This window comes from Puma concolor, chromosome A2, assembly GCF_028749965.1.
Source record: "Puma concolor isolate L17-30 chromosome A2, mPumCon1.1.hap2, whole genome shotgun sequence".
Classification (NCBI taxonomy): domain Eukaryota; kingdom Metazoa; phylum Chordata; class Mammalia; order Carnivora; family Felidae; genus Puma; species Puma concolor.
This window is the reverse complement of record NC_141668.1, coordinates 151,766,449-151,784,728: the sequence shown is the minus strand read 5'-3', so window position 1 is coordinate 151,784,728 and position 18,280 is coordinate 151,766,449. Positions and strand designations below refer to the sequence as shown.

Below are 18,280 nucleotides of genomic sequence, written 5' to 3'. Positions count from 1 at the left end.
AGTGGACATCCCTGTCTCAGTCCTGACCTTAGGGGGAAAGCTCTCAGTTTTTCCCCATTGAGGATGATATTAGCATTGGGTTGCTCGTATATGGCTTTTATGATCTCGAGGTATGATCCTTCTGTCCCTACTTTCTTGAGGGTTTTTTTCAAGAAAGGATGCTGTATTTTGTCAAATGCTTTCTCTGCATCTATTGAGATCATATGGTTCTTGTCCTTTCTTTTATTGATGTGATGAATCACGTTAATTGTTTTGCGGATATTGAACCAGCCCTGAATCCCAGGTATAAATCTCACTTGGTCATGGTGAATAATTTTTTTAATGTATTGTTGGATCCAGTTGGCTAATATCTTATTGAGGATTTTTGCATCCATGTTCATCAGGGAAATTGGTCTATAGGTCTCTTTTTTAGTGGGGTCTCTGTCTGGTTTTGGAATCAGGGTAATGCTGGCTTCATGGAAAGAGTTTGGAAGTTTTCCTTCCATTTCTATTTTTTGGAACAGCTTCAAGAGAATAGGTGTTAACTCCTCCTTAAATGTTTGGTAGAATTCCCCTGGACACCCATCTCGCCCTGGACTCTTGTTTTTTGGCAGATTTTTTATTACTAATTCGATTTCCTTACTGGTTATGGGTCTGTTCAAATTTTCTATTTCTTCCTGTTTCAGTTTTGGTAGTGTATTTGTTTCTACGAATTTGTCCATTTCTTCCAGATTGCCCATTTTGTTGGCATATAATTGCTCATAATATTCTCTTATTATTGTTTTTATTTCTGTTGTGTTGGTTGTGATTTCTCCTCTTCCATTCTTGATTTTACTTATTTGGGACCTTTCCTTTTTCTTCTTTATCAGACTGGCTAGTGGTTTATCAGTTTTGTTAATTCTTTCAAAGAACCATCTTCTGGCTTCATTGATCTGTTTTACTGTTTTTTTTGGTTTCAATAGCATTAATTTCTGCTCTAATCTTTATTATTTCCTGTCTTCTGCTGGTTTTGGGTTTTATTTGCTGTTCTTTTTCCAGCTCCTTAAGGTGTAAGGTTACGTTGTGTATCTGAGATCTTTCTTCCTTCTTTAGGAAGGCCTGGATTGCCAAATACTTTCCTCTTATGACCGCCTTTGCTGCGTCCCAGAGGTTTTGGGTTGTGGTGCTATCATTAAATGATGTGTTTTAACCATTGGATAAGAAGAAACTAACTCACAATTGAGGAGTGAATGGTCAGTGCAGAAACGTAGAGGCAGGGATGAGGATACTCTCTGAAGAAGTTTGGTAGAAAAGAGTAGCAGAGCTGAGGGGACTTTTAGAAGGGAACATGAAGATAGAGGAGATAGTGTGATGAGGCATGGTCCTACAGGGAGTGGGGAGAAGGGATGGAAATGCCTGGAATCACAAATAAGTTGGATTAGGCTCTGATAAATTTTGAAGACAACCATATCCAGTGATTTTTATTTTCTAATGAGGCTTAGGGAGAAATATTAATGTTTGGATCAGTCTCTGTGGGAAAGGAGGGATAGAAAGGGACACGAGTGAACACTCTTTGAGTGCATGTGATGTGTCAAGCCCTATGCCAGGAGCTTTATAGTGTCACCTAATTCAGTCCCTACATCCACTCTAAATGTGAACACTTTGCTAGTATCCAGTCCAGGATTCAAGTCCTGGTCTGCCCCCTACTTTATTTCCATTACACCATACTGCCACAGGCATTCATAAGAGAATAGCCAAGCAGATTGCAGGATAACCATAAGATAGAAATAAGAAACTTTTAAGGAGACCTAATGGTCATCGTCATGGATTCCAGCAGCCAAGGGGTCTGTACTTGGTGACTACTCACTGTACCTTCTAAAAACAATAGGCAGATTTCTCTATCAGCAATCCCCTGAGGTACAGATTCTTGATGCCAGAATGTCGTATCACCGGAAGCGCATCAGGAGCCTAGGTTTAAGAGAAAAGCTGAGGAAAAAAAACTTACTGGTATCCATAGAGGACTCATGTCGTTACAATACTCATGCCAGATCTGTAGGAGTGTGTGTGTGTGTGTGTGTGTGTGTGTGTGTGTGTGTGTGTGTGTGTTGTATAGCAGACCATGAAAAAACATGGGCAAATGGTATTTTTCTTACATCTGGGAATATATATTCTTCCTACTCTATATCATGCCAAACAGAGAAAAACATGTGCAGTGAGTAAAGGAATGAAATTTAAAAGGACATAAATGTTCACATTCTGAACAAAGAACTGGAAAGCACAGAACAAAAGATTATCAATGTAAATGAGGGTAACGAGGGAGGAGGGGAACAAGATCAGAAAGATAACTCTTTCCAATGAAAATTTGGAGTACTCCTGCCAGGTTCCCGCTCATCGCATGAAGCAATGTATGAGAAGATGCTGATTAACTCTAAAAGTGTAGTAACATGTTGATAATTGCTCTCATCCTGTTCAAAACCTTGGTGTGTGTTTGTTTCATTTCCATTTTGCTGTGTAGAAATTCCAAAACGTAACTGTGAAGACTGGAAAGCCTTATGCACTGAATTCCTAGAGACAGGGATGTTTGTTCAAAGTTTGTTTTGCTTGCCATCAGATCCTACTAGTGAGAGTGAATTTTTGAGGCTATCCTTTTCTAGTTAGTAGAATATGCATTAAGAAATCATGATTAGATTATGTTGAGTATGATCTTTCATAAAAGACAGTCATTTTTCTATATTCCTGCCAAGACAGTGTTTTTACATGAAGCCTTAGAGAGCAAGCACACCTGAGCATTTAAGTCTTTCCCATTTGCATAGTAAATAAATTGGAAAACACTGTAATAAATAAATAAGAAAACATTAGGTCATGTTATCAGTGATTTGCTCTTAAATGCTTTATTTTTCTATGGTAATGCTTGACCACATATTTAAGTACAGTAAGATAAGTTACAAGGTAGCATTTTTTCTATATACTTGAGGAAAGAGTTCTTAGCCAAACTGGTTTTTTTTTTTTTTTTTTCAGCTCTCACTCATTTACTAGTTTCTTTCAGAACTACTAGGTCTGGGTTACTCTTGGGAAGTTACAAAGGACCTATCTATGAAGGGTGCATTTGTCTATACCAGACAAAAGAACTGTTCCTGAACTCAGAGAAGCAGCCACTGCTCTAACATTGCTTATTTGGCATCAAGGGCTAGCATGATTACTTTCCTCTGACACTCCAGACTGCTTGACCTTCAGCTGAGAAATATAAAAGTGTGGCACTTCTTTAGGCCCCATAGATTAGCAAAACACGTAAGAGTCAGAGTCGGTCTTCCTGCCTCTCAACTTCCCCACATGCATGTACACCTTTCTTAGAAGTATTATGACTTAAATGTTGGAGACGGCAAAGATGAACTGATTTAGCATTGTGCTGTCCTGTCAGCGGGGCCTCACCCTCACTGCACCCCCATTTATTCATCTACATGCTTTTTATTGTTAGCATTGAGAGCCCGATCCTGGCATGCGAGCATAAATCATTAGAGTGAAAACAACTGTAGCTTCCCACATAACTGATCCTTAAGTTACCATTTAGTTCCAATTTCACGAGAAGTATGTTATTTCTAAAGACCCTTTAGGGGCTGCACAATTAGAAAAATGCTATTATAAATGTTCAAGAATATGTGATAACACGTTTACTCATGTGTCTCTTTTGCTTTTCGAGAAAATGAAAAGAATCTGTTTCCTGGGATTGTTTGTCATTTGAGTCTCTGCTTGTTCCAAATCAGGCAAACCATGGTTCCCATCACCTCTCAGTCTCCTGGATGTGAATGCCATAAACTTCAAATAGACTAGGTGTCACCAGCAGAGCTGGAATGAGAGTTTGGCATAAATTTTCTAATCAAAAGGGTCAGGTGCCCCATGTGGGTAATAGGGATTATGGGGCTAGCTGGATTTTCTTCATGTAGCACCTCTGGGAGCCTAATCAAACAGATTCAGATTAGAATTGCAACTTGACCATTCTCTCTCTACTTTCTGATCTCAAGCTAGGAATTTTACCCCTCTGACTCTGTTTCTTCAGAGATGAAATACCAATTATGAGGACTAAACACAAGAAAAAAGGCAAGAAAAGAAACACTTTAAACAATGTCTGGTATATAAAAGATGCTCATTAAGTAGCTGCCGTTGCTGCTGCGACAGCAAGTGATAAGGACCTGGGGCTGCATCTTCCACCCATCTCTTTTCCCTGAGCTTTAGACTTGGGCTTTTTATCGGCCTGTTTTTGGTTCACCCACATATCCCACAGAGACTTCAAATTCAGCGTACACATCTGAACTTTATATCTTCCCTGGTTGACACCAGATGCAATCAACTGCTACATGTGGTCAGCTTATATCTCACATCCATTCTCTGTCTTCTGTTCCTAAAAAGCATCATAGCTTGATGGGGCTGCTCCAATTATCCTGCGAGTATTTTCTATATTATCAACTTGCCTTCAACACTGTGGCCCTAGTGATCATTCTAAAGATTTAAGAGATCAACATTGTTTCTCATAGTTGAACTTTCCTGGCCTCTATAAGGCCCATAATGAGGTTTTCCAAACTTGGTAATCCTAACAACTGAGACTTTAAAAAAAATACAAATTCTTGGATTCTCTCCAGAAGTCCTCTTTGAGTCCTTTCCTCTGGAGATTCTGATCCAGAAGACCTGGGATGGAGTCCAGGAATCTTCATTTTAATAAACTGCCAGTTATTCCTGATGATAGCCAAGTTTGGAGAACCCCCACATGTAAGTCCACACTGTGGATTTGTCCACTGTGTTACATAGCACTTTGATCACTCCCCACCTTTCCAGTGCCCTCCTAATTCATGTTTGGAGCCTTCCCACCATCAAGTTGCCTCAGACCTCTGAGAGTCTGCATTTGAAGCACTCTCCTGAAATCTCCTTCTCTTCATCTCTAACTACCCCTTACCAAAGCTGAAAGCCTGGCAATATTGCAAGAATCCTTTACGGTATCTCCTTTGGGCAGCCTACCCTAATCCCAGTAGAACTTGTCAGCAGTCCCTTTCTATGTAACTATAGCATTTTCACATTGTGTTGTAATTTTTGCTTTATGTGGGTCTCTGAGTAGACTCAAAGCCTTGAGGATAGGGAGGGACCATTTCATTTCTCTATTCCCAGTATCCAACTCAGTTTCTGAAATATCCTAGAGGTTTATGAATGCTGGTTGAAAGAATGAAACGGAGAGAATAAGGCTGGAAAGAATCCTTTGAGTTGTACTAGTAGTTATAAAATATTCTTTGGAGCCCTGAAGTATCTCAGGGACAGGTAGTGATTGGTTAGCAAAGAGGCCTAAGTAGGGAGGACTCCTCCCTCTGTTCTGCTTCCCCCCACCTCTGATTCAACCAAAGTAGTTCTCTTTATAAATCTTTCATATATTGAACAGTGTAAGGTTTCATTGAAAAGAGAAAAGCTGATGCTAAAAAATTTGAAAACCACAGTAGTGATTTGCCTCTATGAAACCACTTTATATACATTTCTGTTGTTGTGCTTCAGAATGCAGTGGGGAAACTTGAAGAACTTGAGAAATGAGCCAAGTGACCTAAATTGGAAAATGAATCTATGAGGAAATACTAGAGGTTTTTTAATCTGTTGGAATGTACTGTGTAGTACCACCTTAGGGCTACTTGTCCATTTTTAAGCACCTGGGAGGTTATCATGAGAAAGATGCTAAATATTTGCCATCCATCTCCACAGAGGACCAAATGGGAAACATGAAGATTAGTTGAAAGAGTTGAGAGAATTCCTCTGAATTTATTTGAGGAGCATGCTTATATTTCCAAAACAGAGTCTTCAGGAAACACTCTCCCTAAATATCAGAGACCGTTTCTGCTTCAGCATAGACTGGAACATCATTGGCAGTCACCGAACATTTGCTTTGAGGGATGCATAAATTACCACCCATAGAGATGTGTATGAATGTGTGAATTAGAATTTTCATAAAATCAAGTGATATTAAAATTAAGACACTAGTAGACTTGTCACAGATTCAAATTATGGAATTCATTTGTAGCAACTTGCTCAATAATGTGAAGTTATGAAATTAATGTAGCTTCATATACTATTCATGCATAGCTTATCATAAAGACAACTAAATGCAGAGAAGCTCTCTTATAATGTTGCCTATTAAACAGTAAGAATTTAACACCATCTCTTTTTTTCTTTTGAAAGAATTGGAGTTTTCTCACCCATATTTAAGGGAAAAACTGATATTTTGCTCTCTTATAGAAGATGTTTGTAAAACCTCAAGAATAAATTTTACTCTTTTGGCCACAGCTCCTTTCATACCTTTGGGAAGTCTGTAGCTCCGGTTGGCAAATAGATTTGATCAGCATTTGTCAAACTTTGTTTGTACAGATTCCCTTGCCTTACACAAAAGCAGCTTGTGGGGTCAAATGTCACCTGTCCCACTTGGTATTTAAAACATATAACATTTTAAGCCTCTGTGAAGTCCTAGAGGATATACACCTGTTTAACTGTATTTAATTCAGAATTTCCCGCTTTTTTGACCACTTCAGGAAACATTGGATAGATATTTGCCTTCAGATACTTTGAATGTTAATAGAAAGCATCATTTGGAAATCTTGCCATTCACAACTACGTGGATGGAACTAGAGGGTATTAGGCTAAGTGAAATTAGTCAGAGAAAGAGAAATATCATATGACTTCACTCATTTGAGGACTTAAAGATACAAAGCAGATGAACATAAGGGAAGGGAAGCAAAAATATAAAAACAGGGAGGGGACAAAGACATAAGAGACTCTTAAATATGGAGAACAAACAGGGTTACTGGAGGGGTTGTGGGGGGTGGGGGTTGGGGGGCTAAATGGGTAAGGGGCATTAAGGAATCTACTCCTGAAATCATTGTTGCACTGTATGCTAACTAACTTTGATGTAAATTTAAAAAGTAAATTAAATAAAAAATTTAAAAAAAAGAAAGCATCATTTGTTTATCATACCTGAGAAGCTAGCAAAACAGGAAACAATTAGATGTATTCCCAAAGCTCCACGAAATGAAAAAACAGTTCTTTTTTTCACAAATTGTGAAGAAGGCTAGGTGAAACCAGAAGCATGAAAGGCTCTAGGAAATTTGAAGGTCATGTGGGCACTATAAGAACTCGGGCCTCCTCTCACTGTTGAGGAGAAAGATAAGTTCTTGGATTCTGATAGGACCAGCAACCCTGCCACTCAGGAATTTGTTTTATATACCCTTTTATCTTTGGGCCAGAGCTTGATGTCGCCTCTCCAAACGACACACCTCTCTGTGGGTATCTAGCAGCTCCCAACAGCAACCTCCCTGATAGACGTCTGCCCTTGAGAGATTCACAGATTGGTAGTGTGAGAGTATAGCCGTTGCAGGTGTTCCTTCAAAGATGCAGAAGTAATGATACGTTCTCTTGAAAAGACATAAACTTCCTAAAAATACATTTATACTCCTGTATCAAGTTAAGAGCTAACTGGGTGGTTGTTAAATGCATTATACACATGTTGGGATAGATCAACTACAATAACAGAAAAATGTTACTTTGATGTGCTTGTTTCCTGTTTCTCTGATAAGCTTCAACCTTCCATTACTAAAACTACAAACTTATTTGTATCTACACCTATTGTTTCCTCCTGCATTCTTTCCTTGATTCTCTCAGTTCTTCTAGGACGTGGGAACCTTTTTTTCCTTTGCCAATTATTTTCTGTCTTTCCTCTGTCTTCAGTATCTCATCTTCTTCTAACATTGTCCTAATATAAGTTACCTTGGGTGCCTGGGTGGCTTAGTCGGTTAAGCATCTGACTTTAGCTCAGGTCATGATCTCACAGCTCATGAGTTTGAGCCCTGTGTCGGGCTCTGTGCTAACAGCCTAGTACCTGGAGTCTGCTTCGGATTCTGTGTCTCCCTCTCTCTCTCTACCCCACCCCTGCTTGTGCTCGGACTCCCTCTCCTTCAAAATAAATAAACATTAAAAAACAATTTTAAAAAAAAGAAGTAAGTGTCCTTTGGTGCATCCCATCTTTTTTTGAAGTCAGGTTGTTGAACTGTAATTTGCATGTAGTAAAATTCACTCTTTTTAATACATCCTTTGATGAGTTTTGACAAATTTATAGTTGTGAAACCACCACCATATTCAAGAAGTAGAACCTTTCATCACCCCAGAAATTTCCCTCATGCACCTTTGCAGTCAATCCCTGCCCTCCTTCCTCAACCCTGGCAACTCCTGATCTGGTTTCCATCCTTACAGTTTTGCCTATTCTAGATTATAAGTGAAGATATACAATATATGGTCTTTTGTGATTGATTGGCTTCTTTCACTTAGCATACATTTTTGAGATTCATCCATATTATTATATATCTCAGTAGTTCTTATTGTGAAGTAGTATATATTTTTATTAATATAAAATTATATATTTTATTAATAAATAAAAATATTTATATATTTTATATAATATATATATAATCCACCATTGTGTGGATATTCCATTATATGGATTGTCCAATCATTTCCTTTTGGACATTTGGGTTCTTTACAGTTTCTATTAGGAATAAAGCTGCTACAGATATTCACTTTTGGTCTTTGTGTGGACATAAGTTTTCATTTCTGCTGAGTAAATACCTAAAAGTAGAATTGTTGGGTCATGTAATATGTTTAGCTTCATAAGAAACTCTCAGACTATTTTCTAAAGTGGCTGTACCATTTTGTATTTCCCTCAACAGTTTATGAGAGGTCTAGTTGCTCTACATTCTCACCAGTCCTTGGTATATCTAATCTTTAGTTTTAGCCACTCTAATAGGTGTATAGTGGTACCTCACTGTGCTTTTAATGTTCGTTTCTCTAATGATTAATGTTTTCTTAAGCTTATTTGCTATCCCTGTATGTTCTTTGGTGAAGATCTGTTCAAATATTTTGTTCATTTTTAAATTGAGTTATTACTTATAAAGAACTCTCAGAACTCAATAGTGTGTTCTCCATACAGTCCTTTCTTAGATGAGTGTTTGTAAATATTTTCTCTGTCTATAGCTTGTCTTTTCACTTTCTTAAGAGTATCTTTCTAAGAGAAGATGGTTTTAATTTTGATAAGTACAGTTTATCATTTTGTTGTGATTCATGATATTTTCTTAATAATCTGAGATCACAAATATTTTTCTTTAATGCTAAATATAGAAATAATAAATGTGAGTAAAATATAAAAATGTACTTGTCTTCATTTTTTTCCTGTGTTTTCTTCTTACAGTTTTATAGTTTTAGCTCCTATATTTAGGTCTATGATCCATTCAAGTTAATTGCGTTGTAGGCAAGGATCACAGTTTAGTTTTTTTCATATAGATTGTTAAGCATGATTTGTTGAAATTACTATGCTCCTTTGATGAATTATGGTGCCTTTATTGATAATTGTGTGTGTGTGTGTGTGTGTGTACACATGTTAATAAAGACCTCCCTCAACCCAACATGCCCATTCAGCTATAAATTCATCACTTCCACCTTTTCATAGTTTTTCACTGAAGAGTAGTCTAGACTCACTGTTTCTGCCTTCTCACTTCTTACTTCTCACACTGGGCTCTTTCTCTACCATTCCACTAAAACAGTTATTGCAAGAATCACATTAGTCTCTTTTCTGAACTGTCAGGGACACTCTTGTGCTTCACTCATTTGATTCTCAATGGCCTTTGACCTCAATGATCCCTCCCTCCTCTTTTGGACATTTTCTTCCCTTGACTGACATAACATCCTACCATCCTCCTTATTTTTGTTGTTTTTCTGTTTGTCCCCATTGTCTACTTTGCTAGCTGTATTTCTCTTGCCTACTTCCTAAATATCAATGTCCCTCAGGATTCCAACCAAAGCCGTTTTTTTTCTTCTCCTTCTGTGTACATCTTCTCCTTATTCCCATCCAATCCCCTGGCTGAAAAAAATCTCAAGTTTACATCTGGCCCAAATAATTTCTCAGCTTCATTTATGCATATTTAATTGTCTACCAGGACCACAAGCTTTATGAAAAAAAGTACCTTGTATGTATCTTGTTCCCATTTGTATTCCCATGTTTAGCACACAGAATTTAACAACTATTTGTTGACTAAATGAACAGATGAATACATGAACAAAGTAAGCAACCTATGAAGTTGATATTAATTCTAGTACAATATTTTAATATTTACCTTTTTACTGATACCACATGTATGTAGTGAGTACATGACTGTGGGCACAGGAGAAATAAATTACTATTAGAATCACATACTTAGTCTTTGCCATGGCTCAGTTTTCCTGTTGCAGTTGGTGGGGAGCCTTGGGATGAAGAGGTGGGAAACTGAGCCTGGGCAGGAGCAGGCTACAGTGAGAGAGTGAAGAGACACCTCTCCAGATGTCACAAACACTCTGTCTCAGGTTTTTTAATCCAGTAATTTCCTTCAGGAATTAAGGAATAACTGTGTTGTTTGGGGAATAAAATATTTTAATGACCCCATTAAATGCCGATGGTAACTTTAGTTATAATACATTATTTCTCTTTGACTTTTTGCCCAAATTTTTGTAAGTCCCTATAACATTTTTTTTTAGTACTAAAATTATTCTTAAGAGTTTTATAGGAAGACGTAAACTGGGTAATGTAGGTTCTTTTGGCTCTAGTATGATGAACATTTTTATGATCCATGGTTCAATCAGAGAATGTGTATGTTTGTTATGGGCTTAGAGTTATGACTGGAGCTTTGGGTGTATTTGGAAAAAAATACTAGATACTATCTTCATTTTGCCCCTCAGGGAGCACACACCTTTAGCGAGAGAAGAGCCACAACCAGCAAATAAACAACAGCTGTTAGGTAGTTTATAGTGTCCAGTGCATGCTGCTTGGCAAGAAAAATAGTGTCCTGCCATTAGACATGTACTTTTGGCCTTGCCTGTCACTATGAGCTGTTCTGAAAGTGTTTAGGGTTTCTCTATAAATGCCCTTTTTATTTGTTTTGGAGCATGTGGTCCCTTACATTTCTCTGTCTCTCTCTCCTACATTTCAGTGAGCGGTTTCTGGTGAGACTGAACAAGAATGGTGGGCCAAGGAACCCAGAGAAGATAGAACGAATGTGTGCCCTTTTTACAGTATGTGCAAATTCTCTTTCCCTTCACTGCTGTTGACTCTAGCCAGGGGCCTCCTGTGTGGATATTGTCACCCTGGAAACAAGCATTTATTCTTCTCCACACACTGGGGAGAATAGGACTTGATTTATGTTTCTATCAGGTTTTAATGAAATATTTAAAGAAAACTGAAATCAACCACAATTTTTAATTGAACTTTTTGTTAAAGAAATATAATCAAATACATTTTACTAGTGTAGATTTTATAAGCTATTTAATAGAATAGACAAAACCTGAGAGAAGTCTTTCTTACTTTTCTTATTTAAGGCCACTGGGAATTTCTCTGATGTAGAAGTATAGTTTCTCTAAAGGCATCCACCAGATTTATAGCTTTGCAGTTTTTTAGTGAGTGCAGAGTGCATAGAAAGAGAGACAAACTAAGTAGTTCATCTCTCTCACATACCAAATGGAGGGTCTTTTCCTGCTATTATCTATACTTTCATTTTTTCCAAATAACCATGCTATCATTGATGGTCTCTAAGACCATAGGCATCAGCTCAGAGAAGTCTTATTAATCTGCTTATGGAAAGTGCTCAGTCTCACAATACCACGTTGCCTTATGAATTCTTCAGGTTGATTCTGATTTACTAAATGTTTTTTATTTAGTTAAAAAACTAAGTGTTCAGCTTTGTTTATTTCAGTTAATTTATTTGCTAAAGGAAAAAACAAGACTATGTTACAATTTTAAACCAGTTTTGACTCTCACGGATTCTTTAATCTGCTTCAGTGATACTGAGATACATTAAGACCCATTAATGAAAGGAGGTGTGATAGTCTCACAGTGCCATTGCCCTTACGTGTGGTGCATGGTTGATAGGTGACAGTCAGGTAGCTCAGAGCTTACATTGTGCCTCTTAAACACAAGTGGGACTTATCTAAGGATCCGATATGTGACTTCCTCTGAAAGATAAAATTGGATTTGTTTACCTGACTTTTTTGTTCATTTACCACAACTTTATCTTTCAAAATCTCAATGTTACTGCAGAATCAGAAGCCACTTTCACGGGGATAGCTTCTAGTGAAAATGCTCCAGATATACAGAAAGATTTATAAGACTAGTAAAGATAAAGTGATTTTTTTAATCCATCTTTGAATCTCCTAAAGCTTAGGAGATAATACGGGAAGAAAGCAGGTAAAGCAGACCTATGAAGGCAGTTAAGGGAGGTGCAGTGGTTTAGTCTGGGAAAATCAACACTGTTTCTTCAGTAGGAAAGAACAAGGGAAAAAGTACAAGTTGCAGTTCCTTGGATTTAGGTTAGAATATTGGGGGAGAGCTTCTGAAGTGAGAGTGTCTAAACACTGAGATAATCCTCTGGGGCCATTTTTCTGAAACAATTAGTAAGAAATGAGACACTCATCTGTCTACAATGCCTCCGTGACTATAGGAGGTCTTTCTGGATCCTGGCTCTCTGATATTATTTGGTTAAAGCAGCAAAAGAAATCATTGATTCCTTGTTCTTTGGCATCAGAGCTTTGTGCATGTGCTATCCTTGAATATCATGAGTGCAGTCCTTGTCTCTTGAAAAATGAACTTAATTATGATGATGTTTCAATGTAATTACAGTAAATCAAAAATTTCATTTCGCAGCGTTTTAATTATCTATATTGGCCCAGAGGCCTAAGCTGTACTCTGACTTTATAAATCAAAGATGCACATAACATTCATGATGTGCTCTTATTCTGCCACAATGGGAAGACACAAGGCTGCTAAAAATACCACTTACTTCCCTTTGCACTATAGCCCTGGATTTTTTTAAGATCCCAAGAAGTGATTTGAGAAATTTTTACAAAGCACATGAAATTTTTGAACAAGATCGTCTTAGCCAGAATTTTCATGTTTAACTTTAAGTTATATGAAGTAATAATTTTGGTGGAACCTATTTTCTCACTTAAGACTTGAGTTCCTCCAGTGAGCTAAAGGAGTTTTAAAGATTGGCATATGTGCTACAAAGTTTGAGAGTAAATGCACAAAAATGCAGCCAAAGCTGTGGTCGATGCCAGCCTGTTAGCTTACCTCAACATGAAGAAGAGAGAACCATACAAACTGCAGTTTTGCAGGATTACATAAGCAGACTTCAGAGCCACATTACAGACCAGCACATTACTCATGGTTCAACCCTGTTCTCTGTAAAACCTGTGTTTTTTTTTCTGACCTTGTTAGATTTCAGAGCTTCCTGTCCGGGAAGAATTTTATCAAGAAGGAGGTGTTTCATATTTATGTGAATGTCTAATACTGTGAGGATTTTGCTAACTTTCATGATAAACAGTGGCTATGAGTGTATGAGTGTGTGAGAACATGTCTGTGAATTTACTCATTATTCAATACCCAGTGATTCACACAAAGTGCCTGGCAAATACTAGGGCCTCCATAATGATTTGTTACATAAGTAAATGAATATGTTCATTTTTTATTATATTTGAGTGACCAAGTCAGAAAATGAACTTGTGCTGTTTTCCCTGCTTTCATTGGCATTAGATTTTCTACATTTATTTATACTCTTCTGCTTCTTCTGTAGCATAAGTATGAATAAATTGGCTTTGTTTTATATTTGTAAATCCCATTATCTCTACAGAAGAAGGGCAGTTCAGGCACAGGAAAGTGAGTTGACTTTTCCATGTTTCAAATGGAACATCATTAACTGAGTCTAAGATGCTGAACCCCGAGTAGGATTGGAGTATATATGCTCCAATGAGTAAATCTAAATTCTTATTCTGCTCACCAGATGAATGGTGGGAATCTCTCCTCCCATCTTGGTTTTACAGGACTTGTAAGTATTTTAACCTGGATAGTCATACTTGGTACTTAGTCTTAACGACTGTATGTTTACTAACTCTGTGTTAACTGTGTTTAACCATACACTTATGTTTAATGTGATAGCTTTCACATTGAAATTTGACATTGAAATTATGTGGGACTGACAATAATTTTACTTAAAATGGTTTTTTTGTACTGAATATTACCATTACGTATTTATTCACTTCAAATAAATACCACACAGAGTTCTGGGTACCATGTACAACATGGTCAGAAAGGGCCCCTACTTGGAACTACTTGGACAATACCATAAACTGTATTTAAGTTTTCTTTCTTCCACATACTAAGAGCCAAGAGAGAGGTCCTGTGCTCATGTGTACAGCTGATCTGATTATTGTTTGATCATCTTTGGTAACTGACTTGAATTCTGAGATGTAGGGATTAGTAATTAAACTGGCTATTTGATAGTTTGGATTAACACAGTCCAAGCTATGTAGAAGGAACCATTTCATTTTGAAATGTGTCAAACATTTCTATGTCTTTCAGTAAATAGATATATTTCAGTCCCCCCAAAAAAACACATATAAGTGGTAATCTGTTTTATAATTTTTATTTGTTATTTAGTAGCCATTTTTAATGTGTCAAAATACAGTGATATTTTGAGGATGTCGTTTTAAATTACATTTCTAAATTAAAGAAATTGGTGAAATGGAACCTGAACCATACTTTTTCAATATCAAAAGACATCTTTCATGTAAAAATATTTCTTAGTGTTTCCAGAGATACCAACTCATGTTAAATTATTTTGTAATCTATTTCATTACAAGCACGTTTCATTATTCCGTCAAGAATTTGGTGAAACATCATAACCATCAAGAATCTAAAAGTTTCAGTTTCACCCTTGCACATTACTTTTTAATGTCTCCTTTCCTTTGGTATGTTTTGGCCCACTCCATAGGGTAGAGCTGGGACTGCGGGGAGGCAAGCAAAGCCCAGGACCCTGAGAGTGAGACCTCCTTATTAAACTTTGCACCTTAGATGCCTTGCTTGCCTCACCCTGGTCCTAACCCTGCAACAAGGTATAAAAATAAAGCAAACATGGAGACTCTGGATCTCAAAGCTCATTCGAAATTATAACTGTCACTTGATTGTCCCTTTCCTGGATTTACTAAAAAGAAAAAAGCAAAGGGGACCAATCAGAAGATGAAAGATAGGAAGGAAAGGAAACGGAGGGACCTTTTCTTTAGAAGCAAAAGGGAAATCTTGGAAACCTGTCCCATTAAGGACAGGTTATTCCATCAATCATTATGAATTCACAACAGTATCTCAGAGTGAGCAGTGGTTGTTGACCTGGTGAAAAGTCTGAAACAGAGTATATATTAAAGAGTGTGTTATTACTTTAAGTACAATTGAAGTATAAATACATAATCATGATTTTTATAATGATAATTTTTATTTCAAAATGTGTTCTTAGCATAAATAACTTAATGTATAAAATCATTTTCATAACTCTAATTTTATAAGTTCCTGACTTGATCAGATTTGTTTACTTATAGGAAGCCCTTAGAATTTTCCAGATAAGATTATTTTCAGCATTATACTTCAGTATGGATGATGCATATCTGAAGTTAGAAATGGACATCCAATTATTGAGGTTTCATTAAGGCTAAATTAGTCTCTTCGCAAGGGAACATATCTACTGTATAATAATCATTGTGGACAAAAGAACAAACATAAAATTAGTAAAGAATAAACTTAGAATTTTAGTCATTAATAAGCTGATTGGTGTTTTCCCATTTTTTTCCTGCATTGAACGCTCCTTTTGTTATATTTTCATGTGATATTAGAATAAACATGGATAAGGCAATATCAAGATGATTTATAATGTGAAAACTCTTGTAGATATTTGTTGGGTGTTCTCAATAAAAGCTGGAAAAATATTATCAATAAGATAAACTCCCAGAGGCATATAAGATATTCAAACTTTCACTGCAGGAATCTTATAAACACTAAACCTCTATGTGCTTTAGTCCCCCTCCCCATCTATAACATCTGCTAAAAGCAACAAAGGCAAATGATTATGAGGTTCAAAATGAATTTTTATTATTTTCTGTGTATTTATTACCTTAATTTACTTGCTTTCTTTTCTTTCTTTAGGATCTGAGCAGCAAAGATATGAAGAGAGATTTATATATAGTTGCGCATGTGATACGAATAGGTACTGTTGACCTTATCCGTTCACATGACTAAGACCAGTCCACCTTGGGATAAGTATCTACTATGTTTGAACTCTATCATCTCCCTAGCTCTTACCTACAATGTCAGGTCTCAGGATGAGCATCTAGCTTGTATTGGAACTCTACCTTAGGCTCAGCTGCTCTGGTAGCTATGAATTTGACATAAATGAAAGTATTTTTTTCACTTAAAATCTTCTGCTCCCTACTTGGTTTTGGACCCAAGCTCTTTATTTCAAGGGGTCTGATTTTTCATATTCTTTCTATCACAATGCCCTGCCTTTGTACCAGCTTTCCATTTCAGAGATCTTACAGCGGGTTGCAGGCTTGCCAACTTAACTGGTGGTGAATGGCCTTTGTTGGATTTTGTATCCAAAAGTATGTATCTGTGCTATTTTCCAGTAAATTACTGTCCTTGCTGCAGTAGATGTATAGTATATCACTTTTACCACACCCAAGATGAAAACAGTGATTTTTGCTACTGTTCCGTGGTTGATTTGCTCAGCTTTATTTCAGGTGTATGACATAATTTGGAGGGTATGACTAACCAAGTCTTCCTTGATAGGTTTGGGTTCTGGCATATCTTGTACATTTTTGTCAAAGAATATTTTTTAATCCTTTGCCAACAAAACACCTATTTTGCTATACTTTTGGGTTCTGTTTTGCTGTACTTCATAAGCATTTGCTGAGGTTCCAGTTTGGTTTTTGCAAGTCCTCTTGCCACTATAGGCACAGCCTTGGTAGGCAGGAGAGGCAAGCTCCCATTCACTTTCTGAGACTACTTTGGCTCCAGCAGTGGTTCAGGAGCAGCTGGAAGAATAACATATGGTTGTTTGGTTGGAAGAATAACACGTTGTTACTATCTTTGCATACATAGTTTTTACCTGGCAGCTAAAACATTAAACTTTGTATCCTTAATATGCCTAAGAAGTTTAAGTCTGTTAACACACTGGTTTTTCTAAGAAATTTGTAAAACCACTGTTTCATTCTAATATTATTAATAAATGGATTGTTGGTATTAAGGTAGATAATAAGTATGATCTATTGAATGTGGTGCAAGGGAAGAGCCCTGGCCAAAGGCCTGTTTGGCATTCCTCCACATACAGAGTCTGCATCCTCGGATGGCTCCCTTCAATCCTAAATTAGTCTTCCGATTTAGTGTATCTCTAAGCTAGCACCTATATTTCTGGCATCCTTGGATGACAATCAGGTGATACTGGAAAGGAGCATGGAGTTCTCAGTGTGACTGGTGTTTCCTGCTGTGCTCCAGGCCGGATGCTCCTGAATGACTCAAAGAAAGGCCCTGCTCACCTGCACTACCGGCGACCATATGGCTGTGCAGTCCTAAGCATCCTGGATGTTCTACAGTCGCTCACAGAATTAAAGGAAGAAAAGGACTTTGTTCTTAAGGTTTACACGTAAGTAATAGACATAAAAAATATTAATGATTTGCAACATAAGGCATTCCAGCACTACCCTTGAGAGCAGCAACGTTCAAGCTTTGTGGGACACAAAACCACCAGAGTATGTAGGATAGGGAGTTTTTTGAAAATGCAGAGATTTTGATCTAAAGTTTGGGGTGGGGCTCAGGAAGCTATATTCTTAGAAAGTTTCCCACGTGATCCTAAAGCAGCTAAATTTGGAAAATTCTATCCTAAGCTAGAAGTCTGGCAGTATAATCTTCTAAACTGCCTCTTCTATTTAGGATTAACCAACATTATTACATATTTATAGAAAAGCTAATAATGCAATTTCTTATGTGTTTTGGATGTAAGAGTCATCTTTGTCTAATACTTGCCCCCTAGCTATTGTAACTGAGGTAGGTACCAATGCAGATTGCTTCAAAGAATGATCACGAGTCAAATTGCCTGTCTTTAAAGAAAAACAAGTTTTTCTGAGGAGCTGTGGCTTCACTCTTCACATCTGGGACCACAGATCCATAAGTCACACCCAGTTAGCCCTGGCATTATTTTTAGTGTTCAACAGCCAATGAATCTGCCTTATAGAAGCAGTGCATCCTCCTCCTGATTCTTGTTAAGCAATAGAAAAAAACAAATGAAGAAAAGAAACATGGAATTGAGGCATATCATCAGTCTTTTCAGGTAGAGACTTAGGAATGAATAGTAGTGCTGAAAACATGATCAGTGGAGAGTTTACTGAGTTTTCAAAGCAAGTATATTTCTAACTA

At 37.1% G+C, this 18,280-nt stretch overlaps 1 protein-coding gene across 14 annotated transcripts in view; it reads left to right on the top strand.

Annotated features, from left to right (window-relative positions):
* The window catches only part of DOCK3 (dedicator of cytokinesis 3), a 602,545-nt gene that overhangs the window by 440,251 nt on the left and 144,014 nt on the right, over positions 1-18,280 (top strand). For all 14 annotated transcript variants that reach the window (XM_086698089.1, XM_086698088.1, XM_086698093.1 and 11 more), the window contains 3 exons: positions 10,986-11,067; positions 16,016-16,076; positions 17,363-17,510. In XM_086698089.1, the coding sequence (XP_086554215.1) occupies positions 10,986-11,067; positions 16,016-16,076; positions 17,363-17,510 (291 nt within the window). The remainder of the gene's footprint in view (positions 1-10,985; positions 11,068-16,015; positions 16,077-17,362; positions 17,511-18,280) is intronic.